At 39.6% G+C, this 22,950-nt stretch overlaps 2 protein-coding genes across 3 annotated transcripts in view; one reads left to right on the top strand and one right to left on the bottom strand.

Annotated features, from left to right (window-relative positions):
• LOC122671476 (elongation factor 1-delta-like) overlaps window positions 1–9,914 on the top strand; it is a 37,231-nt gene extending 27,317 nt beyond the window's left edge. Inside the window, exons 8-9 of the mRNA XM_043868712.1 lie at window positions 8,544–8,547; window positions 9,901–9,914. Of these exons, the coding sequence (XP_043724647.1) occupies window positions 8,544–8,545 (2 nt within the window). The 3' untranslated portion in view covers window positions 8,546–8,547; window positions 9,901–9,914. The remainder of the gene's footprint in view (window positions 1–8,543; window positions 8,548–9,900) is intronic.
• LOC122671477 (coiled-coil domain-containing protein 25-like) lies at window positions 617–17,445 on the bottom strand. 2 transcript variants are annotated; one of them, XM_043868715.1, is made up of 7 exons: window positions 17,439–17,445; window positions 11,402–11,591; window positions 3,216–3,343; window positions 2,969–3,072; window positions 2,749–2,836; window positions 2,006–2,076; window positions 617–1,059 (listed from the first exon to the last, which is right to left on the bottom strand). In XM_043868715.1, the coding sequence occupies exons 2-7, from the start codon at window positions 11,512–11,514 to the stop codon at window positions 907–909; spliced, it is 657 nt and encodes a 218-aa protein (XP_043724650.1). In that variant the 5' UTR covers window positions 11,515–11,591; window positions 17,439–17,445; the 3' UTR covers window positions 617–906. The 2 variants fall into 2 exon arrangements, with proteins under 2 accessions (XP_043724650.1, XP_043724651.1); XM_043868716.1 differs by lacking the exon at window positions 17,439–17,445 and having other exon boundaries at window positions 2,006–2,067.
• Window positions 17,446–22,950: the final 5,505 nt, after the last annotated feature.

Below are 22,950 nucleotides of genomic sequence, written 5' to 3'. Positions count from 1 at the left end.
CCTGAAGTATGGATTATGATTCTGAAATTGAACAACAATAATCTAGTTGAACATATGCTTCCCTAAGCGATGCTTCTAAAGTTAATTTGATTCCAGAATCCAGAATTAGAATTGTAATTTGATCCTGGCAAAGTTTGTTTATGACACCGCCAATGGTATCTAAAAATTCTTGCAACAAGCATCTATCCAACAAGAGGATCCATAGCTAACAGCCTTCAGCAGTTTGATATGCTTTCCTTTCAACGTAAGTTGCACATCCAGAGTGAGAGAGACTGACAAATTGAACTACAGAAAATTTAAGAGGTCTAAGAAAGAAGCAAGCACCCTCAATTGCTGACACACCTACAAACATCTTATTTGAAAAAATTTTCTAGATCCACTTGAAACTTTTGGCAAAAAAGCAAAAAAAGAAAGGCAATGAAGCAAGGAAAGATAAATTTAAGTGCTACTCAAATGCTTGACCAGCTCGCGGAGCAGACAAAGCCAAAATGTACAACCAGTCTTCTAGTACACTAAAATGACATCAACGATGATTACCTATCATACTCAAAAGAAAAAGGCTGAGGTAAAGGAAACCATAAAGTGACGTTTTAATGGTATCTTGCAAAGAGAAGGCTTGAAGCAACAAGTATCAATCAGGACTTTTGCATAAAATCAATAAAACAATACTATTGTCATGTTCATCAATCATCCCCATTATTCAAGTCTTAAGAGAGACATAAATCAACTGGACAATATGTAAGATTCATCTTCTGCTTGACAAGTCTCTTTTCCCACCGGCAACCAATTAGAGGGTGGTCACATAGATTCGCGCATGAATGAAACATATCAGAACCAGGAACTTACAGATTTCTCTTTTCTGGCAGATTCCTCGTGGAAATAAGCCATTGAGTTTTTTTGCTGGAATTACATGAAATCCTCTTCCAGTTCTTGCAGTGACTTGGTCGTTGATGCAATCTGTTTGTTAGAGGTCATCTTCTCTTGGACCATTAGGCCCTTGTAACTCCTTATCTCTGACTGTTTCTCTTTTTCAAGCCTTTCAATCTCTTCTCGCCGTTTCTGTAGATCATTGATAAGTTTGTAAGAAAACATTAAAAAAATAATAAAAAGAGCATCCCAGTGCACAAGGCTCCCACTACTGCGGGGTCTGGGAGGGGCAAATGTACGTAGCCTTATCCCCTGCTTCGCAGAGTAGGTTGCTTCCAAGTTTTGAACCCGCATCCAACAGGTTGCAATAACACAACTTAACCGTAGTGCCAAGGCACACAACGGGAAGGACAAATTTGCCAAAAAAAAAAACAGTGAAGGGCATGACATTCAATAGCATACTGTCAAAAAAACTCAACATGAGCTAGGAAGAGAACTCAGGTCCATCCACAACAATCCCTTCAGTTTTTGTAGGGAACATAAGTAGTGAATATAAATTCACCATAACTTACCTTCTCAGAACAAAATTACTGTAAGAGTTAATTTTAAGGATCACAGAAATGATTCCCCAAAGCATGCTCTTGAAAATCAAAATTTTACCAAATACAACCCCAAGCTCTGGTTGTTCTGGCCACATGAGATAGCACATGAAAAAATTGAGTCACAAGCACCAATACTCAACAAATTGACTCCGCCCAGTCAAAAGTACGAACTTTGGCTTGGCTACAGAATTTGGAAAGACTATTATGTAACAAGGGCATTTTAGTTCTCCAATATACACTGAACTGAGCATACTAGTCAAGATTCAACGGGAAAGATTAAAATTTGGGATAAAAAAAATTCTTCTTTGTTCTTTTTAGCTTGACAACCAATGTCATATGTGACTGTGTAAGCTCTATGTTATATAGGCCTCTTATGTTAAACTTGCCAAAATTCATATTGTCAATATGTGATTGTAAGCTCTACGTTATATAGGCCTCCTATGTTAAACTTGCCAAAATTCGTTAGAGCAAGAAAACTTGAATTCCCCAATGGAAAAGGATCAATTCCATCCAAAAAAGGATCCAGATGAACTTACTTTATCTCTCAGTTGGAGTTTTCTCTCTGCCCTTTCTGCAGCATTAACTGCTTCTCGCTCAGCTGCATAAACTGAAGCGATGTTAAACCATTAATCCAAGAAAAAATGGGAGAAGCATAAGAATGGCATGCACTTAAGAAGAAATTCCTTGATTCAAGGAAAGAGTAATACAAGGAAGACCAAAAGCTGCTCCAGATTTTCTTCACGTAGAAACCTGAGGCTCAGTGATCAAAACACTGAGGTTCCACTGGTTGGAAGTAAAGTGAAGGGAATAGAAAAAAAGCAACACTTAGATGAAAACTTCTCTAATCATTACCAACAATGATTGTGTAACTAACACAAAAACTTTCTAAATCTAGTAATTAAATTTTACTTCAGTTTTCAACTAAATTTCTTGGATTTGAATAGGAAAATAAAGAATCTCCCTGAAAAGTTTAATTACCATATCTAGAAACATTTATAGTTACAGGGCATCATGATTACAAAAGTTCTCATTTTCTTTTTAAAGTAATTTTAATACTTCTTCATTTCCCTTTACTTACAAACAGATGGAGCCTGGCAGAAAACCAATGACCAGGCTATTATTTTTAAAGTAATTTTAATACCCTTCATTTCTCTTTACTTGCAAACAAATGGAGCCTGGCAGAAAACCCAAATGACCAGGCTAAGTAGCAATATTAATTAATAAAAGCATCATCGACTATTGAGTAAAACCAACTCTTTTTCACCTAAGCCGATTTTACCTTTTAAGTCTGGCTTCCTTTCAACCTTTGTCTTGTTCATTCTATTAACTATCTCATTTATGCGCTTTTCAACTCTCACGGTTCGGACCTGCACCAAAGAACAATGGTCAGAATCGACAAACAACTACTTCCTAACTTGTTCCATTTAAGTCTTGCTAAAAAATTAAAAGAAAAGCCATAGAGCATCTCATAAATCCAGAAAATAGAAGCCTCTACTCACCATCTTAGGGTTGTGAAAACCAACTTGCCCAACATCCATTGAAGCCGTCTTCTTCAAATTATACCAAGGAGTGTAAACAACATCAACATTATTCACCTTGTTGCCTGCCAAGTAGCCAAAAATGTCAAATGAAACAGTTGGTCATGCAACATGCATAATTTTACCCAAATATAGAAGCAGAATTATCATGAACTTAGGAAATATCTAAATATAACATCAACCAATATCAGAAACACATATGTTTTACCTTGGATAGAATTAGCTTTGACAAGCTGAACACAATCTTCCAATAAACCTTCACTGATATCTTCAATGGTCTGACCCTTGTTCAGTCTCACATAAACATGGGCTGAAGACATTTTATCAACATGGAACCTGCCATAAACAATCACAGTGCAAGTTTAAATTAAGAAGATACATCTAAACTATTCATATAAAGACAAATAGTGTTCCTACTTTCACAAATGGAAGGCCATATGCGTAGAAGCTGGCTCCCCCTGCACTTACGGTTCAAAGAAAAGACAAATCACTCAATAGCTATGAAAAATGAAAAAATATATATGTTTCTCTACAACTAATAAATAATTTAGTTGTTTAATTTATTCCATGTATGATTTCACATTGTCCCATAATTATTCCCCCTTCTGTCATAGTTGACTGGCAGAATTACACCTGCATTTTTCCTTGGGACAAACCTAAAAACTAGTGCATGTAGTTGGAAGTGTTAGGTAATGGGATCAAAAGGGAAAACTAAGCAAGTGATACTCTACAAAATCATAATGCTATGGCCAAAAAAGATGCGTCGAGAAGAGATAACTAAGAAGGAAAAGGAGATTAAAGACTGACTATGCAAAAGAATAATAATAATAATAAGGGAGAGGGATCTATACACTAGCAGTGTATAACGAAATTGTACATGCTAGCACCTTATTGATTGTTGGATTCCCCTCCCTCCATCTCATCCGTTCAACCAATTCATTGTTGTAACTCAATTCTCTCCACCCTGTTACACTCCCTCTCTCTCCCCACTTGCTGCAACCTGCTACACTCCCTGCGTTATCCGGCAGAAGAACGATGCCCCGCCTCCATCCCTAACCCCTGCAACTCCCTCACCTCAGCCCCGCCCCACCAAACCCCTTCCCTTCTCAAGGGGCCATCGGTTGTCATCAGAGGCAGTATAGGAAGATCTTTGGTGTCGGGTTTGTGGCAAATTGTGAGCAGCTCAAAGAGTGATGGACATGCCGGAGACAACAAGGACAACGTATGTTTTAATGGATCATCAGACCGAGTGCTCCATACTCTTATTCACCAGACCTGCAACTATGTGTAAAGGGCTTCCAAGCTCCTTGTTTGAGGGAGAGATTTTAGAGGGCAGCTTTGAGGAGAGAATCATTGGAACAACTACATAGATCAAACCCAGATGCCATCGATGCTGCTTTCTCTCATCATTCCCACCACCAAGCCCAGTCCCAAGCTGCCTCCCCACCACTCCACCACTGTCGATCCATCTCTGCTTCTAATGTAATTTTGAGATTTAAGTCAACAATTGAGATCACCTCCACTCCTCCATTTCCCTCTCTGGATCATGAGAATCCATGGACCCCACCTCCTCCTGCCCTGCACCCGAACACTCCATGCCCCAACACACACACACTCGAATCTGGAAGCAATCTCAAATCAAACATGAAAGAGAAGAAAACTAAACACAGATTTTTTAAGAAAATTCGAGAAGATATGTTGGAAAAACAGTATTGGCATTCTTGAACCATTATAGAGATTTTTTTTTACTTTATTGGGAAATACATAACAGAGAGTCGGAGAATGTTTGCAGAGAAGAAATATAGGTTCAGTCGAAGGTTCCCAACCCACCGACGTCTCATATATTTTGTCTCCAGTTGAAAAACATAACAATAGTATTGGCTTTTTATTTATTTTTCTCGTTTTTTGTGATTCTCATCTGGCCGAAACAACTTGAAATAGAGAGAGGGGCAGGGAAGAGGGAGTCTTGCTGTTTGGTCCGACTGCAATACCGATTCTCTGTCAGACTGCAAGTCTGCAAGTTGGGGTCTTGCTATCTATAATCAGAAAAATATGTAATCAACGCCCTCCATTCTCTTCCCAATCTGAAATGGTTGATGCAAATTGTTTCCATTAATAATATAGATGCCATTATCTCCATGAGTTGCAAGAGAATCGGTTTTCATTCATTAAAGTAATTGGTGGAGGGAGAGAAGTTTCTCATTGATGCAACTAATAGCATTATGCAATGACATGATATATCACAGATTCAGGGGACGATTTGCAAAATGAGATGCAGCGGCTGTGGGGGCAGAGCAGAGGGGGAGCAGGGCCAGGGTCGGGGAGGGTCGAGGTGTGTGTGTGTGTGAGAGAGAGAGAGAGAGAGAGAGAGAGAGGCAGTGTGGAGCGTGAGTTGCAGGGTCGGAGATGGGGGAGACTAGATAGAGAGGGGTGGGAGGTTAGGGGGCAGTGTAGGGCGTGAGTTTCTGCGCTGGAGACGGGGGAGATTAGAATGAGGAGAGGGAGGGTAGGGGCTAGGGGCAGTGTGGGGCATTGAGAGAGAGAGAGAGAGAGAGAGAGAGAGAGAGAGGAGGACGGTACAACATCAGATAGCTTGTAATATTCCATTACATCCTGCTAGTGTGTACACAATTTTCCCTAATAATAACAGCACGCCATTACTTGGTGATTTTGAAGATCGGTGATTTTGAAGAAGAAATCACCTTTGACCTAGTTAATTTTTCCAAAACCTGAAGAGGTAAGCAGCATGGCAATGAATGCAACACCTTTAAAAATTTCCAAAGACCTAGCTTCTTTCATCCTTGAAGGCCAAGCATCTGCCATAGTACAAGATCTCGGCGAGATCTCGAAAGTATCTTGGCTGCGTGAAGTCTCGAGACGAGACAGTAGGCAATACAGGATTTGTGCAAGATCTCAGTCGAGATCGAAACCAAACCAAACCAAACCATAAAATGGCACCCTCTGGGTGAGATTTTGACCTTAACTCAAAACCTTGCCTCTCTCGGTCTGCTGTGAAGGAAAAACACTTGAAGGTGAGGGTTTTGGTGCTCTTTTTTTTAGGCAAATCTCACATCAACTGAAGATTAAAGCTTGGAGGTTCAAGATTGAAGCTTCAACATCAAGAGAGGGAGCTGCTTTGCATCTCAAGAACAGCTTAATATGTCGTGGCCAATGTTTGTGATTCAATCAGAGTATAGCTTGATTCAACAACAACAACAACATGGTCGCTTTGATGATCTAGCCCGACACTCGTTTCAGTACTAGCTACTCTCAAATGGTAGGACTTGTTACACACTAACACTTGTATTTGTTAAATCTGTCTCTTTCCAAGTTTCTAACAATTATTAACAAACCGTCAAACCATCACAATGTATGATTATGAATATGATGCCTAATGCTTAATTAAGTTGTTTTACACCTCTAATTTGATTGTGTTCTAAATATTGTGTGGAATAGCCTAGGATAGAGATCACGTACGCCATAGACTACCAACCTAGGGTCCGAAGTCAAAGTACCATTTTGGGTTTGAATTTGTAAAAACTAAAGTTTCCATTGTGTTTAAAAGGCCTAAAATAGGGTGAATGCCAAGTTTCAAGACCTATCTTGGCCATATGGCCACTGAAACCCACCACCGAGTCAAGACGGGAAAAAAATACACCAATTCGCCGAGATCACAGCAAAACTTGGGTTCGTGGCCTGGCAAAACCAGGACCAAAAACCTTGGCATGTGCACCATACCTGGCAAAGAATATAACCCCTAAAATATGCTAAAAGAAGCTATGTACAGACATATGCAAAGATTCCCTCTTCAGTGAAGTACCAATAGTAATCATGATTACTTGGAAAATACCAATTATTCAAATTCACCTAGTAAAGAATGACACATAGTACAAAGAGTGAAACCTGATGCATAGAACTAAGTGTTACATTCCATGTTGGCTCTGTTTAATGCATTAGGTTTCCAGTTAAATAATTGTATAATCTTTGCCTCTTTGGTTCCTGATTTCAGTGGAAGTTTCGATTACGGAAGGCAAAAGAGAGTGGTAAATGGTATTATTTTCACAAGGAAAGATCTACTAGTGCATGAAGATATGGTCCTTGATACCCACATACGATGTTTTGAAACTGAATGAAGTTTATTGCTAAGAGAATTGAAGCGCTTCTTGGTGGAAATGGTTCTACACCTTAAATTGTTGGTGCTGCTATGCTACCTTGTTATAAAGACAGACTCGTCTAATCATAACTTGTATGCCCATGGTCCTATATCAACAGGACTTGAAACCCAAACATAGTGATGAATAGATCGAGAAGGAAAGTAGTTGAAAACTTGAATTAGCCTCCATTGGAGCAACTAAGGATGATGGGAAAATAAGAAAGGCAAACAAGAAAGTTTTAAAATATAACAGTCAAGGCAAATAAGCTTCAAATCTTAACAAGTCCAGAATAATGTACTTGGATGGATAGCCCAGTTCTATTACATTATGCCTTGTCTGGGATGCTGGAAAGAGGGCACCTAGTAGTGGTGTGATATTCTATCGTGTAAATATGGCTCCTCTCTTGTTATCTGGGAAAAAAAATAGTCACAAAATACTATGCAATTTGAACCTCAGTTTTTCCCTTCTAGCTGGTGAAAGTAGTTCGTATCGAAGAAGCTTTTCTTTTTCCAAGAGGCAACCTGCAAAGATAAAATACTAATAGTAGGACATCTTATCAAAAGGGGCATGAAGACTCCAAATACCCAATCTATGTAAAAACAAGGCTGAATTGTCATAATCTCCTTATCCACATCTTACTGACCAAAACAATTTAGAACAATTGTCCATCCCTTCTCACTTAGCTTTTCATTTTTCCAGCTCCTATTACATAACTAGCGGCAAGTTGGCATCACAATGCCTTTAGCTCTAACAAACGACTACTCAGCAGCATGTCACCTAACTTTTCTTCATAATGCTTTGGAGGGGGGGAAGGATTACCGTGTCTCTGCAGACAAGACTGCAACATATTGATGTAGTTCAAAGAGCAAGAAAGCCAGCAGCAAACTAGGCCATCAAAATCGACCAAGTATTGACTAATATGTTTAATTTTGAGTGCCTAATGGGTTATATGGGCCATTCTTCAGTCTTACGCATACTACTTTTCTTATTTTGTTTGCTCTCTGAAGTACTTTTCTGTCCACTGACTGGTGTCTGAGTTCCTTCTTAAATTTTGGACAGATTTGGTGTTGTAGTTGATTTTATGTCATCCATTGCTCCCTCAAACTGTTGGTAGCTCACTACCTTCAAATAGACCTGTGATAGCACCTTAGGCTCTGTATGGCAACGTTCTAAAAAACCTTTTCTGATGTTTTTTCTATTTTTTTGGAACAGAAATAGGCTGAAAACTGTATGGCATCACTGGTCCTTTTTTTTTTTTTTAAATGAACCTGAATATGGATATAGGTTTGTGCCTCATTTGAGAAACACCAAATTGGTATTTCTCACCCTTGAGAATCGATTCTATGAAAAGGCGGAGAAACAAGTTGTGAACTTAAGTCAAGAGGAGTATTATTGGGTTTTGCCTCACAAAACATAAAACTCATAAAAACCGGTGTCTTCGTTCACATAATCCTTGCAATTCGTTGTCTTCAAGTAACCAGCGTCTTCAACCCCTGCGCGATCAAAGCCAATGACTGGCAAGATCTGCGCAATCAAAGCCCTATTGTGGTTGAACCTAAGGTAATCTTCGTCGTCTTCTTGCCAGCGACTCCAACCTCTACTTGATCGAAGCCTTCTTGTGGTTGAATCGAAGGTGCACTTCGTCGTCTTCACACCAGCGACTCCAACCTCTGTGCGATTGAGGCCAGAGACTCCAAACTCTGCACGATTGAAGCCTTCTTGTGGTTGAATCTAAGGTAATCTTCGTCGTCTTCTTGCCAGTGACTTCAACCTCTACTTGATCGAAGCCTTCTTGTGGTTGAATCAAAGGTGTACTTCATCGTCTTCACACCAGCGACTCCAACCTCTGTGCGATCGAGGCCAGCGACTCCAAACTCTGCACGATCGAAGCGAAGGACTCCAACCTCTGCTCTGGTGGATGAATCGAAGGCAAAAACCCATCCCTACAACTCGTCTTCACCCTCTGTGGAAACCCATCTCTGCAGGTGGCATTTTATGTAATTTTTTTGTAAACAAGAGAAACGATTATGTTAAGTGCGACCCATACAGGTTTCTGTTTTTTCCCAGTTACAGAATTTTTTTTTCCAGTGTTACCATACAGTATTAAAGGACCCAGAATCAATCCAAAAACACATAAACATAAAAAATTGTGTTGGACCCAGAATCGATTTTTTAGAACAGAAACGTTGCCATACAGAGCATTATTGGCTTCGTTTCTAATTCTGTCCAGCTACTTTCTATTTTCTATACTAATTTGTTCCTTAATTTCTATTTTCATTCCCTTATTTTCTATTTTTAGGCTTGCTATTTCTTTACTTAAGTTGCTGTTTTCTGCTGATTCTAACCTTATATTTCTAATTTTAGTCATCACAACCTCTTGATTTTTCCCAATCTAACTGTCGGATTCACTTGTAATTTTAGCAACCCATTCCACACACGTAATAGGCCTTGTGATCAGAGTTGCAAACAGATCTATCTGATCATCCTTTGACCAGATTGCTGATATTGCTCTTTTGGATGGTTATTGAGAGACCTGCTGTTCTAGACCATAGCAGGCTATTGGTTCCCAGCTTTGGGTAATTACTAATTAGCTAGCCATTATAAATGAGTGCATTTCTCAGAAATTATTTGACACTATTCTTATGGACTTCAGTTACAGGTCCTTTCTGGTAATGTTGACTATGCAGATTTCAGGTATCATTGGAAAGAAATTATTGGTGACTGTAAGTAAAATGGAAGTCAGATTTTTTTCCCCTCTTGTAAATAGTCTTATTCTTCTCTTTCTTTTCTCCTTTTTATTTGTGGCTAGTCATTCCTGTACCACCATATCCTAGCTACTGGAACCAAACCAACCCTATCACCACTAAATTACAAACAAAAACTCATCACTGCCCCAACCGTTCTCAATATAGGGTGTGGTGAGGGAAAGCGGGATCCAATAAAACCCCAACCATACATGAAGTACTAAATGTTTCTAATTTATATCAATTTTGAAATACTGAAAGAAATAATAGTTACTACATTCGATAAGACTACAGGAGTCTAATGAGACAACATACATAGTCGGTATAACAAGCTAGACAAATGACACAGCCGTTTTTGTCAGGAAGCAATTAAGAGGTTCTTCAGAAAACATTCTAAAAGGGAGATATACATGAAATAAACATACATTTCTTATGTTAAATGAAGATCGTTACAATTTATTTGGCACAACAGGAAAAACGGAGATAAAGTGAGCAAGATAAATGATTCCACTCTATTCACTATGTACTCTTTAAATTGCTCTAATTCTCCTCAAGCAGGTTCCATGTTAAAGTCAACTTAACTACTTATCCCTACAAATAGTTTTGAATTTCATGGTTATATCCACCTGGGTCATAAGTATATCACCCTGGTTTACTTCAAAGCAGTCAAAGTTACATAGTGGGGCTCCTTTGCAAATTTGCTCAAAATCTGAAGAGGCCAAATCAATAGAACTAGTGCCATTTACAGCACTAAACTGGAAAAATGCATGACGTGGTGAACTGGAACTACTACCCAACCGAGAAAACATGGAATCTTAAGGGATTCAATATGTGAATGTTATATCTCTTGTGCAGGTGTTACTCCCCAGTTTCTGTATGATGTCTTGGGGGGATGACGTAGTGAGAATAACACGGTTAAGAATGATTTCTGTGCATAGAATTGTTAACATATGTAATAATCTTTACCACCAAAAATAAAGGAAATACAGAGATAGTTGCAAAGAATAACACAAAATTGTGAGATGGCTGATGGAGACCATAAGCAATTATAGAATGTAAAAGGAAACACAAGAAAAAATTTACAAAACCAAACTAGAAATTAGGGGAGTGTTCTGAACTAAGGGACCCCCCCCCCCCCCCAAAAAAAAAAAAAATAAAAATAAATAAATAAATAAAATACATTCAAACAGACAGCTTGGACGGAGTAACTATGAAACACACAAGAGTAATTGCGTTACGCAGCATCAGAAAAGCAAAGTTCTGAACACTTACATAAACCTATATGAATTCAAACGTAACAAGTAAAAATTATAACTTCAATCGTGTGAACATGAATCTTCAGTCTTAAATGGAAATTCATGCCATAGAAAACAAACTTAGGAGCTATTAATCCATGGAAAATTTCAAGAGGGGAGGGGGGAGTGAATTTAATCGATAGAACACTTAAATTGGATTATTGAAGCCAAGGATCAAAGGGAATCAAAGAGTTATCTCACCAGATATCTTCGGGGAATCCGTATTTGATGAGCTCTTCGTTCTCGTGCTTGTCCAATCCCATGAAGATGGTATAATCGCCAGCCTCTGGCCGGGCTTTGAAGTAGAAAACCATCGTTAATTCTCCTCCCAAAACCAGACCCCTAAAAAAAATTAGGGTTTTGAGATTGGAGAAACCCGTTGAAGGGGAATCTTCCCCACAATCAGTTGTAAATATAGCGCAGTAGGAGAAGAGAGGATTGTGGTAGCAGAAAAGGCGACAAATAAGGACTGGTTCTATTGTTTTAACTTCTAACGCTATCTTCCTCTGTGCTCAGCGCACCAGATTTCCAAGTTGAAGAGAAAAAGGTATTAATTATAAAGGTTGTGGAGCAAATGGCAAGATAACTTTTAAACGTGAGAAACAAGATCCTCTGCCCGCGCGGGCAGCGGCGCCCAATTGGGAATTACAGTGCGCGGGCAACCCTGAACCCCATAAAATAATAAAGTGTATAGTGATTGAGGATTAGGGCCCATTGCCTAGGTGGTGTGGAGCTGGCTGCCTTCAATTGGATGGGCATGGGGGACTGGATCCTCTTAGGCGCCACATCGGACGGCCAGAGCACCCGGGTACGCAGCCCAACACACGGGCAGTCATCAATCGGATAGGCATGAGGGGACTCGGATCCTCTATGGTGGTAGGGCGTCCGGTGCACATTGGACAGCTAGAGCACTCGGGCACACAACCCAACACACAGGCGACCATTAATTAGATAGGCATGGGGCGACTCGCCTATGGCAGTAGGGTGTTCGGTGCATACCTGACTGTCAGGAGCACTCGGGCTTGCAACCCCACACACGATACTAGATGGGGTTGCATACTCAGGTACTCTTGGCTGTCCAATGTGCACCGGATGCCCTACCGCAGCATAGAGGAGTCCGATTCGAGGGGACAACTTTTAGGCTATGTGTGGATATTAAGAAAAGAAAAGAAAGGTTGTTTGTCAATATGGGTATTTTAGTAATGGGGGAAAAGTGGGATGTTTTCTTACATCCTCATACACCTTGATCATGTGGGTCTTATATTGACACTCTCTCTCCTCTCTGATTATATGAACTCTTTATTAGATGAAATCATTTCCCCCACCACGATTGTTGTAGGGAAAAGATTCTCTCCACAGTGTCTCTCTCCACATTGTCGACATGAGAAACCCTCTCCATGTAGTTATTTTGTTACATGTAGGCCCAAATTCCATTCCCTTGTAGGGTTATTAAGTATTAGCAATTTTCACTCTCCACTCTCTTTGACCCAAAAAAAAAAAAAAAACACTCTCCACTCTGAATAATTATCACCTTCAATTTACGGGTACCTCCAATTCCTCTAATAGAAGGGAATGGACCCCACCTTGGATAGTGTTTTTAGGCAGGGGTAAGGTGGTCATTTTTGCCCCCATGTGAGGAATTAGAGGAATTGAAGGGGATAGCGAATTGGAAGGGATAACAATTCCTCCACTCTCCATCATAATTTGGAAAATCAGGTTTTCTGTCTGGACTCGCCCACTTCAAAATCTAGAGGCGATTCATTTTTTTTAATAAATACATTTAATCACACTCTTTATAGACAACTACCTAACAATAATGGTTATGATCTCATACCACCATCACTCCAAACAGATCCTCAAGCAACTTGGCACCGCTAATCCTAGCATTGGACCCAACCAAATATCATATTTTTTTAGTAATCACACAATCCACACGCTAATCCCAAAAAGTTAACTCCCAACCATATATCTTACAATGGATGAAAGTATAGATTTGGTAGCTTGAAAATTGCATTGTGCATTTTATGTAGTAGGGATCACTTGGGGTTTTCCCTTCCCCCAAAAAAAAAAAAAACAAAAAATAAGAAAATAAGGTATTAATCATTCACATCACCATATTGAGAGTTTTTCACCTACCCACCCCCTCCCCCTCCAAAAAAAAAAAAAAAAAAAAAGTATTAATCATTCACATCACCATATTAAGGGTTTCCCCTTCCCACCCCCATCCAAAAATAAGGTATTAATTATTCGCATCACCATATTGATCGGTCTTAAGGAAAATAAGATATTAATGATTCACATCACCATCTTACCAACAAAAAATCATTCACATCACCATATTGATTGGCCTTCCATTCTCTTTTTATACTTAGAGGAGTGGTGAATCAAATGCAATAAGAATTTCTTATAACTGAGGTTTTTTTTTTATATATTATTGAATTTCTTATCATTGAGTTGCTGACCTGCAAGTCCCATTTCTTGAAAAAAAACAAAGAAATAGAGATTGTAATGAGTGGTGGTTTTTGTATGGTGATTCAGATTTTAAGTTGATCTCTCTCTAGACAATATGCTTTGTCCGGGAGTGGAGGGAGTGCCAGCATATTCCTCTCTCTCTCCTCATTTCTCAGAGGAGGGAGACAGAGAGCGGAAAGTGTTAGTTGGGCTCTCCAAGTTACTCTCAAGTCTCAATAGAAGGTTTTAAAAATTGAATTCTGTATTTGAGAGGCACATGAAAAAGGATTGAGTTTCCTCCACCCATGGTGAAAGGGATTTCATTCAGGGGGCGGGAAAAGGTATAGGAGGGTATTTTGAAATATACAAAAACTCTAGGATGGTTGGATGAACCGTCCTTTTTGGGTGGAAGGAAACTTAGTCCCACATAAACAAGGACCAACCTACAAAGAAATCAAACCTCAGCTTTGCATCACGATAGGAATTCTAAAACCTCACAAGATATTGCGATCCCTCACGTCTAGGTTGCAATTTTGGCTGACAATATGAGACACTGAGATTACCGGGAGAGGGCTACATATGGTTGCTACGAGAGGAATAATTGAATCGTTTTTGCTTCAACATGGATTAGTTTCTCTGAACTTCTCTAAGCTTCTCTAAGCACTATCTTCGAAAGAATTCACCGCCACTGATGGGATGAGGATTCGATCTAATGATTAATCTATAGAGTAGCTGATAAATTACTGCAAGCCTAAAAAACAAAAAAAGAAGACTCAGACTGATCGAATTTCTCTTGACTCGGGTAAAATCAACGGGAAATGGTGGAACCAGGACAACTCGGAACAAATTTTATACTCACCGAGTTTACATAATTCTTGACCATGGGTTGATTTTTTTTTTTTTTTTACTCGACTTGGGTGACTCGTCCAAGTCAAAACATGGATTTTCAACTATGTTCTCCACTCTCAAGCATTTATTCACCACATTGCATGTTTGGGGGGTAGTTTCTTGCACTTTTGTTTCTCAAAATCTAAGAAAATCATCTATGAGTTTTTTTGTGTTTTGAACCTTTCCAGGACTCCTTTCCACCATCCAATATATTGTGTCTCATTACTGTACAATGTGGGGTCTATTGTATTAGTCTATTAGGCAGGTAATTAACAACATTAATATTTGGACAAAGTTTTTCTTTACCCATAGAGGACGGTTCTCCCACCATCCTAGGGTTCACAAACCCCCTCCTAGGGTTTTAGTATGTTCCAAAATACCCTCCCGATATCCATTCCTACCTTCACACGCCCCTCGGGGAATGGGATCCCATTCACCGTGGGTGGAGGGAAACTCTGTCCTTAATATTTCAACATCTCACATATTAGGATTTACCACGCTTCAATCGTTAAAAAGTCAAAAGAACCACACCACTTTCGTAATGAAGTCACTCTTACTCTCCTGAGCAAGTTACGAAGAGTATAATTGTTAAACCCAGTTTACAGTTCGGTCTAATTTGAAACCCGTCTAATTTGGAACCCGTTTTGATTTAAATCTTATGTACCGAACCGGAAGCGGAATACTCTAGGGACTTGTGGGCGATGACACTCAAGCCATCATATAAGATTGTTGACCGTAGCACGGGGGAAGTCATCAAGGATAGATTTATCGACAGAGACAGGGAGAATTTTATCGACAAGGGAGTATTCTTGTCATACTCTCCACAGGTGGACCTGCAAGGCCCATACCGGTTTACTATACCACTTATAGATGACTGGGGGTAAACCACTATTCACATATTTCATGCTTAAGCATGATCTTTTTTTTTTTGTTTTTTTTTGGTAGAAATGCTTAAGCATGATCAGTATCATATAAATACTAAAGTGTGTAGGAATCCAGATCCTAGGAGTAAGACTGGCAGGTTGGTCGTATATTTTTTTGATGGATGGAAGGTTTTTGTTATTAGCTACAGGGTATATTACGTCTTCTACGGTCTTGCAACCAGAATTGTACAGTATCAAAACTGGTCTAGATCATGCAGCCCGCATGGGGTTGAAGATTAAGGAAATATGGTGCTCTAACCAAATGATCGCTGATGTTCTTTCATCTCCAACTAAGATTCTATGCCCTTGGTATTCTATTAAGGACATAATGTATATAAGTAATAGATCCCTTGATGTCACTTTCACTACGTTCAAAGACTAGTTCTGTTTAGCAGTTGCGCTGAATCTTGCTTCCTATGCGCAAGCTAAACACTATGTATTTTTCTTAGCTATTTAAGTTATTCCTACTGTGTTCATAAAAAAAATAAAATAAAATAAAATAAAATAAAAAAAAAAAAATTGGGCTTAGGACTTTAGAACCCTCGTAATTAGAACTAGAACCTGGGTTATGGGCCTAGTGGGATAAGAGGCCCAATGACTTAAAATTGGACCTTAGGGTAGTACTTAGCCAAACAACGCCCAATAATTGGACCAAGGGAATTATGTCCATCCAAACAGGCCCTTATACCCACGGGAACTAAATAGGGACCCTAGTCACTATTCACCCATTCGTCACAAAGAGATACCCTAAATCGTGGAGAGGAGTTGAGAAGAAGAAAGAGAAGGAAGAGGTGTGGAGGGGGAGGTGAAAAAGATTTGTTGCATTTTGGCTCAACATACCGGGGGCAGCTATACTTGAGAGTTCAATGGGACACTGAGATTACCGGGAGAGGGCTACATATGGTTGCTACGAGAAGAATAATTGAATCATTTTTGCTTCAACATGGACTAGTTTCTCTGAGCTTATCTAAACTTCTCTAAGCACTATCTTCGGAAAAATTCACCGCCACTGATGGGATGAGGATTCGATCTAATGGTTGATCTATGGAGCAGCTGATAAACTAATGCAAGCCAAAAAAATGAAAAAGAGGACTCAGACTGATCGAATTTCTTGACTCGGGTAAAATCAATGGGTCATGGTGGAACCAAGACAACTCGGAACAAATTTTATACTCACCGAGTTTACATAATTCTTGACCATGGGTTGATTTTTTTTTTTTACTCAACTCGGGTGACTCGTCCAAGTCAAAACATGGATTTTCAACTATATTCTCCACTGTCAAGCATTTATTCACCACATTGCATGTTTGGGGGGAATTTCTTGCACTTTTGTTTCTCAAAATCTAAGAAAATCATCTATGAGTTTTTTTTGTGTTTTGAACCTCTACAGGACTCCTTTCCACCATCCAATATATTGTATCTCATTACTGTACAATGTGGGGTCTATTGTATTAGCCTATTAGGCAGTTAATTAACAACATTAATATGTGGACAAAGTTTTCCTCCACTCATAGAGGACGGTTCTCCCACCATCCTAGGGTTCACAAACCCCCTCCTAGGGTTTTAGTATATTCCAAAATACCCTCCCGATATTCATTCCTACCTTCTCACGTCCCTCGGTGAATGGGATGGAGGGAAACTCGGTCCTAATTAATATTTCAACATCCCACATATTAGGATTTACCACGCTTCAATCGTTAAAAAATCAAAAGAACCAAACCACTTTCCTAATGAAGTCACTCTTACTCTCCTGAGCAAGTTACGAAGAGTATAATTATTAAACCCAGTTTAAAGTTCGATCTAATTAAAAACTCGTCTAATTTGGAACCCATTTTGATTTAAACGGTTAAACCTTGTGTGCAGAACCGGAAGCGGAATACTCTAGGGACTTGTGGGCGATGACACTTAAGCCATCATATAAGATTGTCAACCGTAGCACAGGGGAAGTCATCAAGGATAGATTCATCGACAAAGACAAGGAGAATTTTTGTCGACAAGGGAGTATTCTTGTCATACCCTCCGCAGGCGGACTCGCAAGGCCCATACCGGTTTATTATACCATTTATAGATGACTGGGGTAAGCTACTATTCACATATTTCATGCGTAAGCATGATCTTTTTCTTTTTTTTGGTAGAAATGCTTAAGCATGATCAGTATCATATAAATACTAAATTGGGCTTAAGACTTTAGAACCCTCCTAATTAGAACTAGAACCTGGATTATGGGCCTAGTGGGATAAGAGGCCCAATGACTTAAAATGGGACCTTAGGGTAGTACTTAGTCAAACAAACCCCAATAATTGGACCAAGGGAATTATGTCTATCCAAACAGGCCATTATACCCATGAGAACTAAATAGGGATCCTAGTCACTATTCACCCATTCCTCACAAATAGAAATCCTAAATCGTGGAGAGGAGTTGAGAAGAAGAAAGAGAAGGAAGAGGTATGGAGCTTGAGCATAAACCCAAACCTAGCTCTCCCACTTGGTGAGTGTAATCTCTCATCTCTCTCTCTCTCTCTCTCTCTCTCTCTCTCTCTCATTTTATCTATTTAAGACCTAGGGTTTAGATTTGTTGAACATGCCATGAACTACCTAATAGAAAAGCCATTAATGGCTAACCTTAATGATTTAGCTATGGAGGGTAGCTACCTCACCATGATTCTCATTCCTCTCCCTTCATTTACTTCCTCCTAGCTTTAGATTTGGAATGAGCTACCATTAATGGAACTCCACCCACCTAAATCAGGAAGCCATTAATGGAAGGTATCATTCTTACTAAATGAAAGCCAAATGTACTATTGTAACCACCATTCCATCCCTATTTGGAATCCTTACTCTTATGAGTGAACCCTAGGTTTAGGATTAGTAATATTGGGGGTTTTCTATTGATTTGGGAATGCTTCTCCTAGGGTTATGGTTTAGGTTACATTGAGGATCTTAAATGAGTCCTTTTACCCTATATACATCTCCATGTACTCACCCTTCCATGTTTGGGAGTAGAAACCCTAGAAAACAATAGAGATTTTAAATCCAATGGGGTTGATACCCTAACCCCTTGAATGGAGATGGTTCTCATGGCTAGAGAACCTCATAAGACCCTGGGGTATGCCCCCGTTGAGCCACAAACCATGGAACCCAAAACCAATCTCGGATTGGTGTTGACAGCAAGACCGGCAGGAACTAGAACAGGGGACTGGCAGGAAGCATCTGGGTTGCTTCTGCCGGTGGACCCCAGATCCTTCTGTCGGTTGGCTATTGCCGAGGACCGACATGAAGGACAGGCAGAAGCCTCCTGCCAGTGGGGGTTTGCTGTTCCTTTTTAGTACTTTGGGACACCTCTGTGGGGCCCCTCTCTTGTGGACTTAAACACCGACCTAACCACACATCGTACACGTATTCTAGGTTATCTCACCCTGCTCGGAGGCGTACTAGTATGTGGTACAAAGACTTTGGATTAGATCACTAACTCGTGAATGAAGGTGATTGAGTTAGGCAATCGACTTATTTTATGGATTGTTTTTGGATGTGCCATTGTAATTGCAAACTATGCATGTATGTTTATAGTATGAAAGTATGTTAGGATATGCACCTAGGGAAATGAATTTATGAATGCATGCTTGTTGTGAATTTACATTTACTACCTTGTGATATTTATGGTTTATGGTTCTGATGTGTATATGATTGGAATTGGATATGGGATCCGGGTGCCGGTCGGTGCTGGGCCTAGGTTGCCATGCAGATAAATAAATCATGGCATGTAGAACTAGGTTTTGGAAACGGGATTTGGGTGCCGGTTGGTACTGGACCTGGGATCTCTGTATGCACTGTTGCATTAGAATTTCTGATGCATTAGGTGGGAAACGGGATGGTGACCGGCTGACCGTCATCGACATTCATATTCCGTACTTGGTATGTGTATGTATAGGTTAGAGGGGCCGAGAGGATAGCCGGTTGAACGTCTTTCGATATCTATGGACTCGATCTTTGACTTATGCATGTGCGTACCTTACTCATACAATAAATGTATATTGGTTAGGATAACTGTACACCAGTACTATGACCCTTATCGATAGGGGTTTAGGTCTCAGTCAAACCCATGGGTCCTAATCGTTATTCGGAGTACACCTCACCAGGAAGTTCGGGCGCCGACCGCCTTTCGGGCTGAATGCCAGGAAGGGGTTTGACATGGGGGTTTACATACATACTCTTGGTGGAGTCCAGTACGGCAGGCTCCCAACGCAGCTCGGGTTTGTCATCGTCGAGATACCATCCGTTTATGGTACCAACACCGGGGATGCTACCTAGGGTGTTGCAATAGTACTTTACCTGACTTAGTCTGTGTTGTTAGGTGGATAATAATAAATTAAACATCATCATGCATTCGTGTAGCATGATTGTAAACTGTATATGATGGGCGATTTACCGTAGTGATATGGGACACTTTGGTATCCGTTTATCATGTATAGTTTGCAGTCAACATCATTCATCCTTTTATGTGCTTGCTTGTGTGGCCTAGCTGCTCATTGGGCTAACTGGAGCTCATTTATCGATGAAAACACTTTTTCAGATGATGCAAGTTCATTTGATCCTAGTGGCATGGAGTATGAAGCTCCCGATGCTGGTTATGAGGATTGGTGGACTCCAGAGCTCGAGGAGCATGGACCGGAGTGTTATTGCGAGATGTGTTCATCTGGGGAACAATGATTCTTAGCCGGGTGGCCACCTCTTTTGATACACTTTGATAAACTTACTTTTTGATTCAACAATGTATTTTTTTGCTTTTCTGTCATGAGAGATGTATTGTATAAACTATATGTATAATACATAGGTCCTGATAGGAAAGGTGTTATATTTTGGGATAGGTTACACTGATGTTAATGAACACTGATAATTATATGTTACAATGTAGTTTTCGCAGACTCTGATGATATTATATTATTCCTTCCTTTCTTGATCTTGTTTTGTCGCTGTGAATGAGTTAGTCTTTGATATTGCATCAATGATCCCCGTGGTTATAGAGTGTATTTGTACGCTCTAGTTACGCTTTCCTATGATTCAGGGATGGGGGTGTAACAATAATGCCTCAGGTGACAACATGCGGAGATCTCTTTTGATTTCCCTCAAATAATTTTATAACCATCGGGCAAAGAGGCCCCATTTTTTCCTCCTTTATTTTTAATGTTTCCTTGGCACGCAGTCTTTAAACTCTCAATTAATTTACCAAAAATTAAAATCAATCCTTACCTTTACCCTGCCATAAACTCTTGACCATCACAAACCCATTTAGGTTAGCAGAGGCATTTTGGTCATTCAAAAGAAGAACCATTCACTTTAAATAATCAGCAGAATAGGTATTAGATTCAAGTCCTTGTTCACTATCAATATCAGACCGGGTCATTTCATAACCAGTCCAGGATTTGTAAAAATCATTTAGATTTTAATCTAGGTTCAACCATGAATCAAATGACCATTTCCCCTGATTAGACCAATGGCATTAAATTGGGTTCGATCATTAGATCAAAGCCATATCAGTAGACCGACCCGGACTGCCCAACTTTCTCCTTCGAACCAAGAGTGCAAAACTTTTCAAAAACCCTTTCTTCTTCGTGAAAGCCCAATCAATGGATCTCTGGAACCTTCTCTCCATAATTGCCACTGCAACTTGCTCCTAGCAGTTGCAAGAGGTGAGAAGCGGGTCATCGACACCTGAATCTTCTAAGAGATTACTTGGCCAGCTGGACGGGAGGGTGCGCTCTCCACCTCCGAGGAGCGTCAACCAGCGCATGAAGCAGCTAGAAACCCTATAAAAATGGGTTCTCGTCTTCATCAAGGGGTTCGGCCATTCTAGAAGTCGATGAGTTCTTAGATCATTTTTCATCTTCTCTGAAGACGAGAACCCATTTTTATAGGATTTCTATTTGCGTCGTACGCTGGTTAACGCTCCCTGGAGGTGGAGTGCACACCCTCCTGTCTAGCTGGCTGAGGAATCTCCTATAAGATCTAGGTGTCGATGACCTGCTTCTCACCTCTTGCAACTACTCGGAGCAAGTTGCAGCAGCAGTTTTGGAGAGAAGGTTCCAGAGATCCATTGATTGGGCTTTCACGAAGAAGAAGGGTTTTCCAAAAGTTTTGTACTCTTGGTTTGAAGGAGAAAGTTGGGCAGACCGGATCGGTCTATTGATTAGGGTTTGATCTTATTATCGAACCCAATTTAATGCAATTGGTCTGATCATGGTAAAATGGTCAACCTAGATTAAAATCTAAATGATTTTTACAAATCCTGGACTGGTTATGAAATGACCCGGTCTGATATTGATAGTGAACAAGGACTTGAATCTAATACCTATTCTGCTGATTATTTAAAGTGAATGGTTCTTCTTTTGAATGATCAAGATGCCTTTGCTAACCTAAATGGGTTTGTGATGGTCAAGAGTTTATGGCTGGGTAAAGGTAATGATTTATTTTATTTTTGCGTAAATTGAGACTTTAAGACTAGGTGACATGGAAACATTAAAAATAAAAGAAGATAAAATGAGGTGTCTAAAATAGTATATTATGTATCCTTCAATCAATATGTATAATAATATTATACGAAATATAAAATACCTTTGACACTATTCTTGGAGTCTCATCCAACAACCATAAGCCATAAATTAAGGAAAACTCTCTTCATTAATTGGGGGCGAAGGGAAACTCGATCCTACACAATTTACTAGCAAAATATATATTTTTCCCTCGTTTAAAGCAATTGTGCAAAGGGAGCAACGATACCTCAATGGCTAGATTCCTTTCACCTACATGGTAGAAGAAAAACTTTCACCGAATGTAAATGATTATTGAAAATGAAAACTTGACCAAGATAGATGAGCATGAACTTCATAAATTTCATGTGATATGTCACTTTTCTTTTTCTTCATGCATGCTACATGCCATAGGGTAATCATAAAATAAAACAAGAGAGAGGGATTGTTGATAGGTTGCATGGCCCCTGCATCAGTGCAGAAGCATCCAACAAGGGTGGGATTTTTCATTTCACGGTGTTGGGCGATCATTTTTTTTTTTTGTGTCTATGTGTAGACGCCACATAGCCTGACAACCTTCTTTTTCCCATAAAATAAAAAATTAAAACGTTCTTCACCTATGCAGCAATTTTAATCATTTGATACATTGGGCATGATCTAGATTCGCTGCAAGTTAAAGTTCGTAGTCAAATTGAATTCTACAATCCCACATGTATTTTATTTTTTTCTAATTTCAACCATTATTCAAAAGTTTTATTATCTTAGTGAATTTTCAAAGGTTTTTCTTGGTCATGAGGCATGACCAATTCTATCCACTTTGACTGAAACTTTTCTTGTGAGTAGGGAACCTTGGACCCTAGTTATCATAAATTTTGTGCCTATTGCAAGGTAGCAAATATTAAGACTATACAAATGGAAGCAACCTCAATATTTCAGGATATTGCTTCTCTACTTCATTTGTTTA

This window comes from Telopea speciosissima, chromosome 8 (assembly GCF_018873765.1).
Source record: "Telopea speciosissima isolate NSW1024214 ecotype Mountain lineage chromosome 8, Tspe_v1, whole genome shotgun sequence".
In the NCBI taxonomy this organism is placed as follows: Eukaryota; Viridiplantae; Streptophyta; class Magnoliopsida; order Proteales; family Proteaceae; genus Telopea; species Telopea speciosissima.
Note: the sequence above shows the minus strand (reverse complement) of the source record. Positions and strands in the feature narration are given on the sequence as shown.

Excerpts from the sequence above, each read along its gene's own strand:
- LOC122671477 (XM_043868715.1), bottom strand. The coding sequence starts at position 11,514 with ATGGTTTTCTACTTCAAAGCCCGGCCAGAGGCTGGCGATTATACCATC. Across the intron at positions 3,344-11,401 it reads GGATTCCCCGAAGATATCTG|GTTCCATGTTGATAAAATGT; the intron begins GTGAGATAACTC and ends TGTTTATGGCAG. Across the intron at positions 2,837-2,968 it reads GTTTTCACAACCCTAAGATG|GTCCGAACCGTGAGAGTTGA; the intron begins GTGAGTAGAGGC and ends TCTTTGGTGCAG.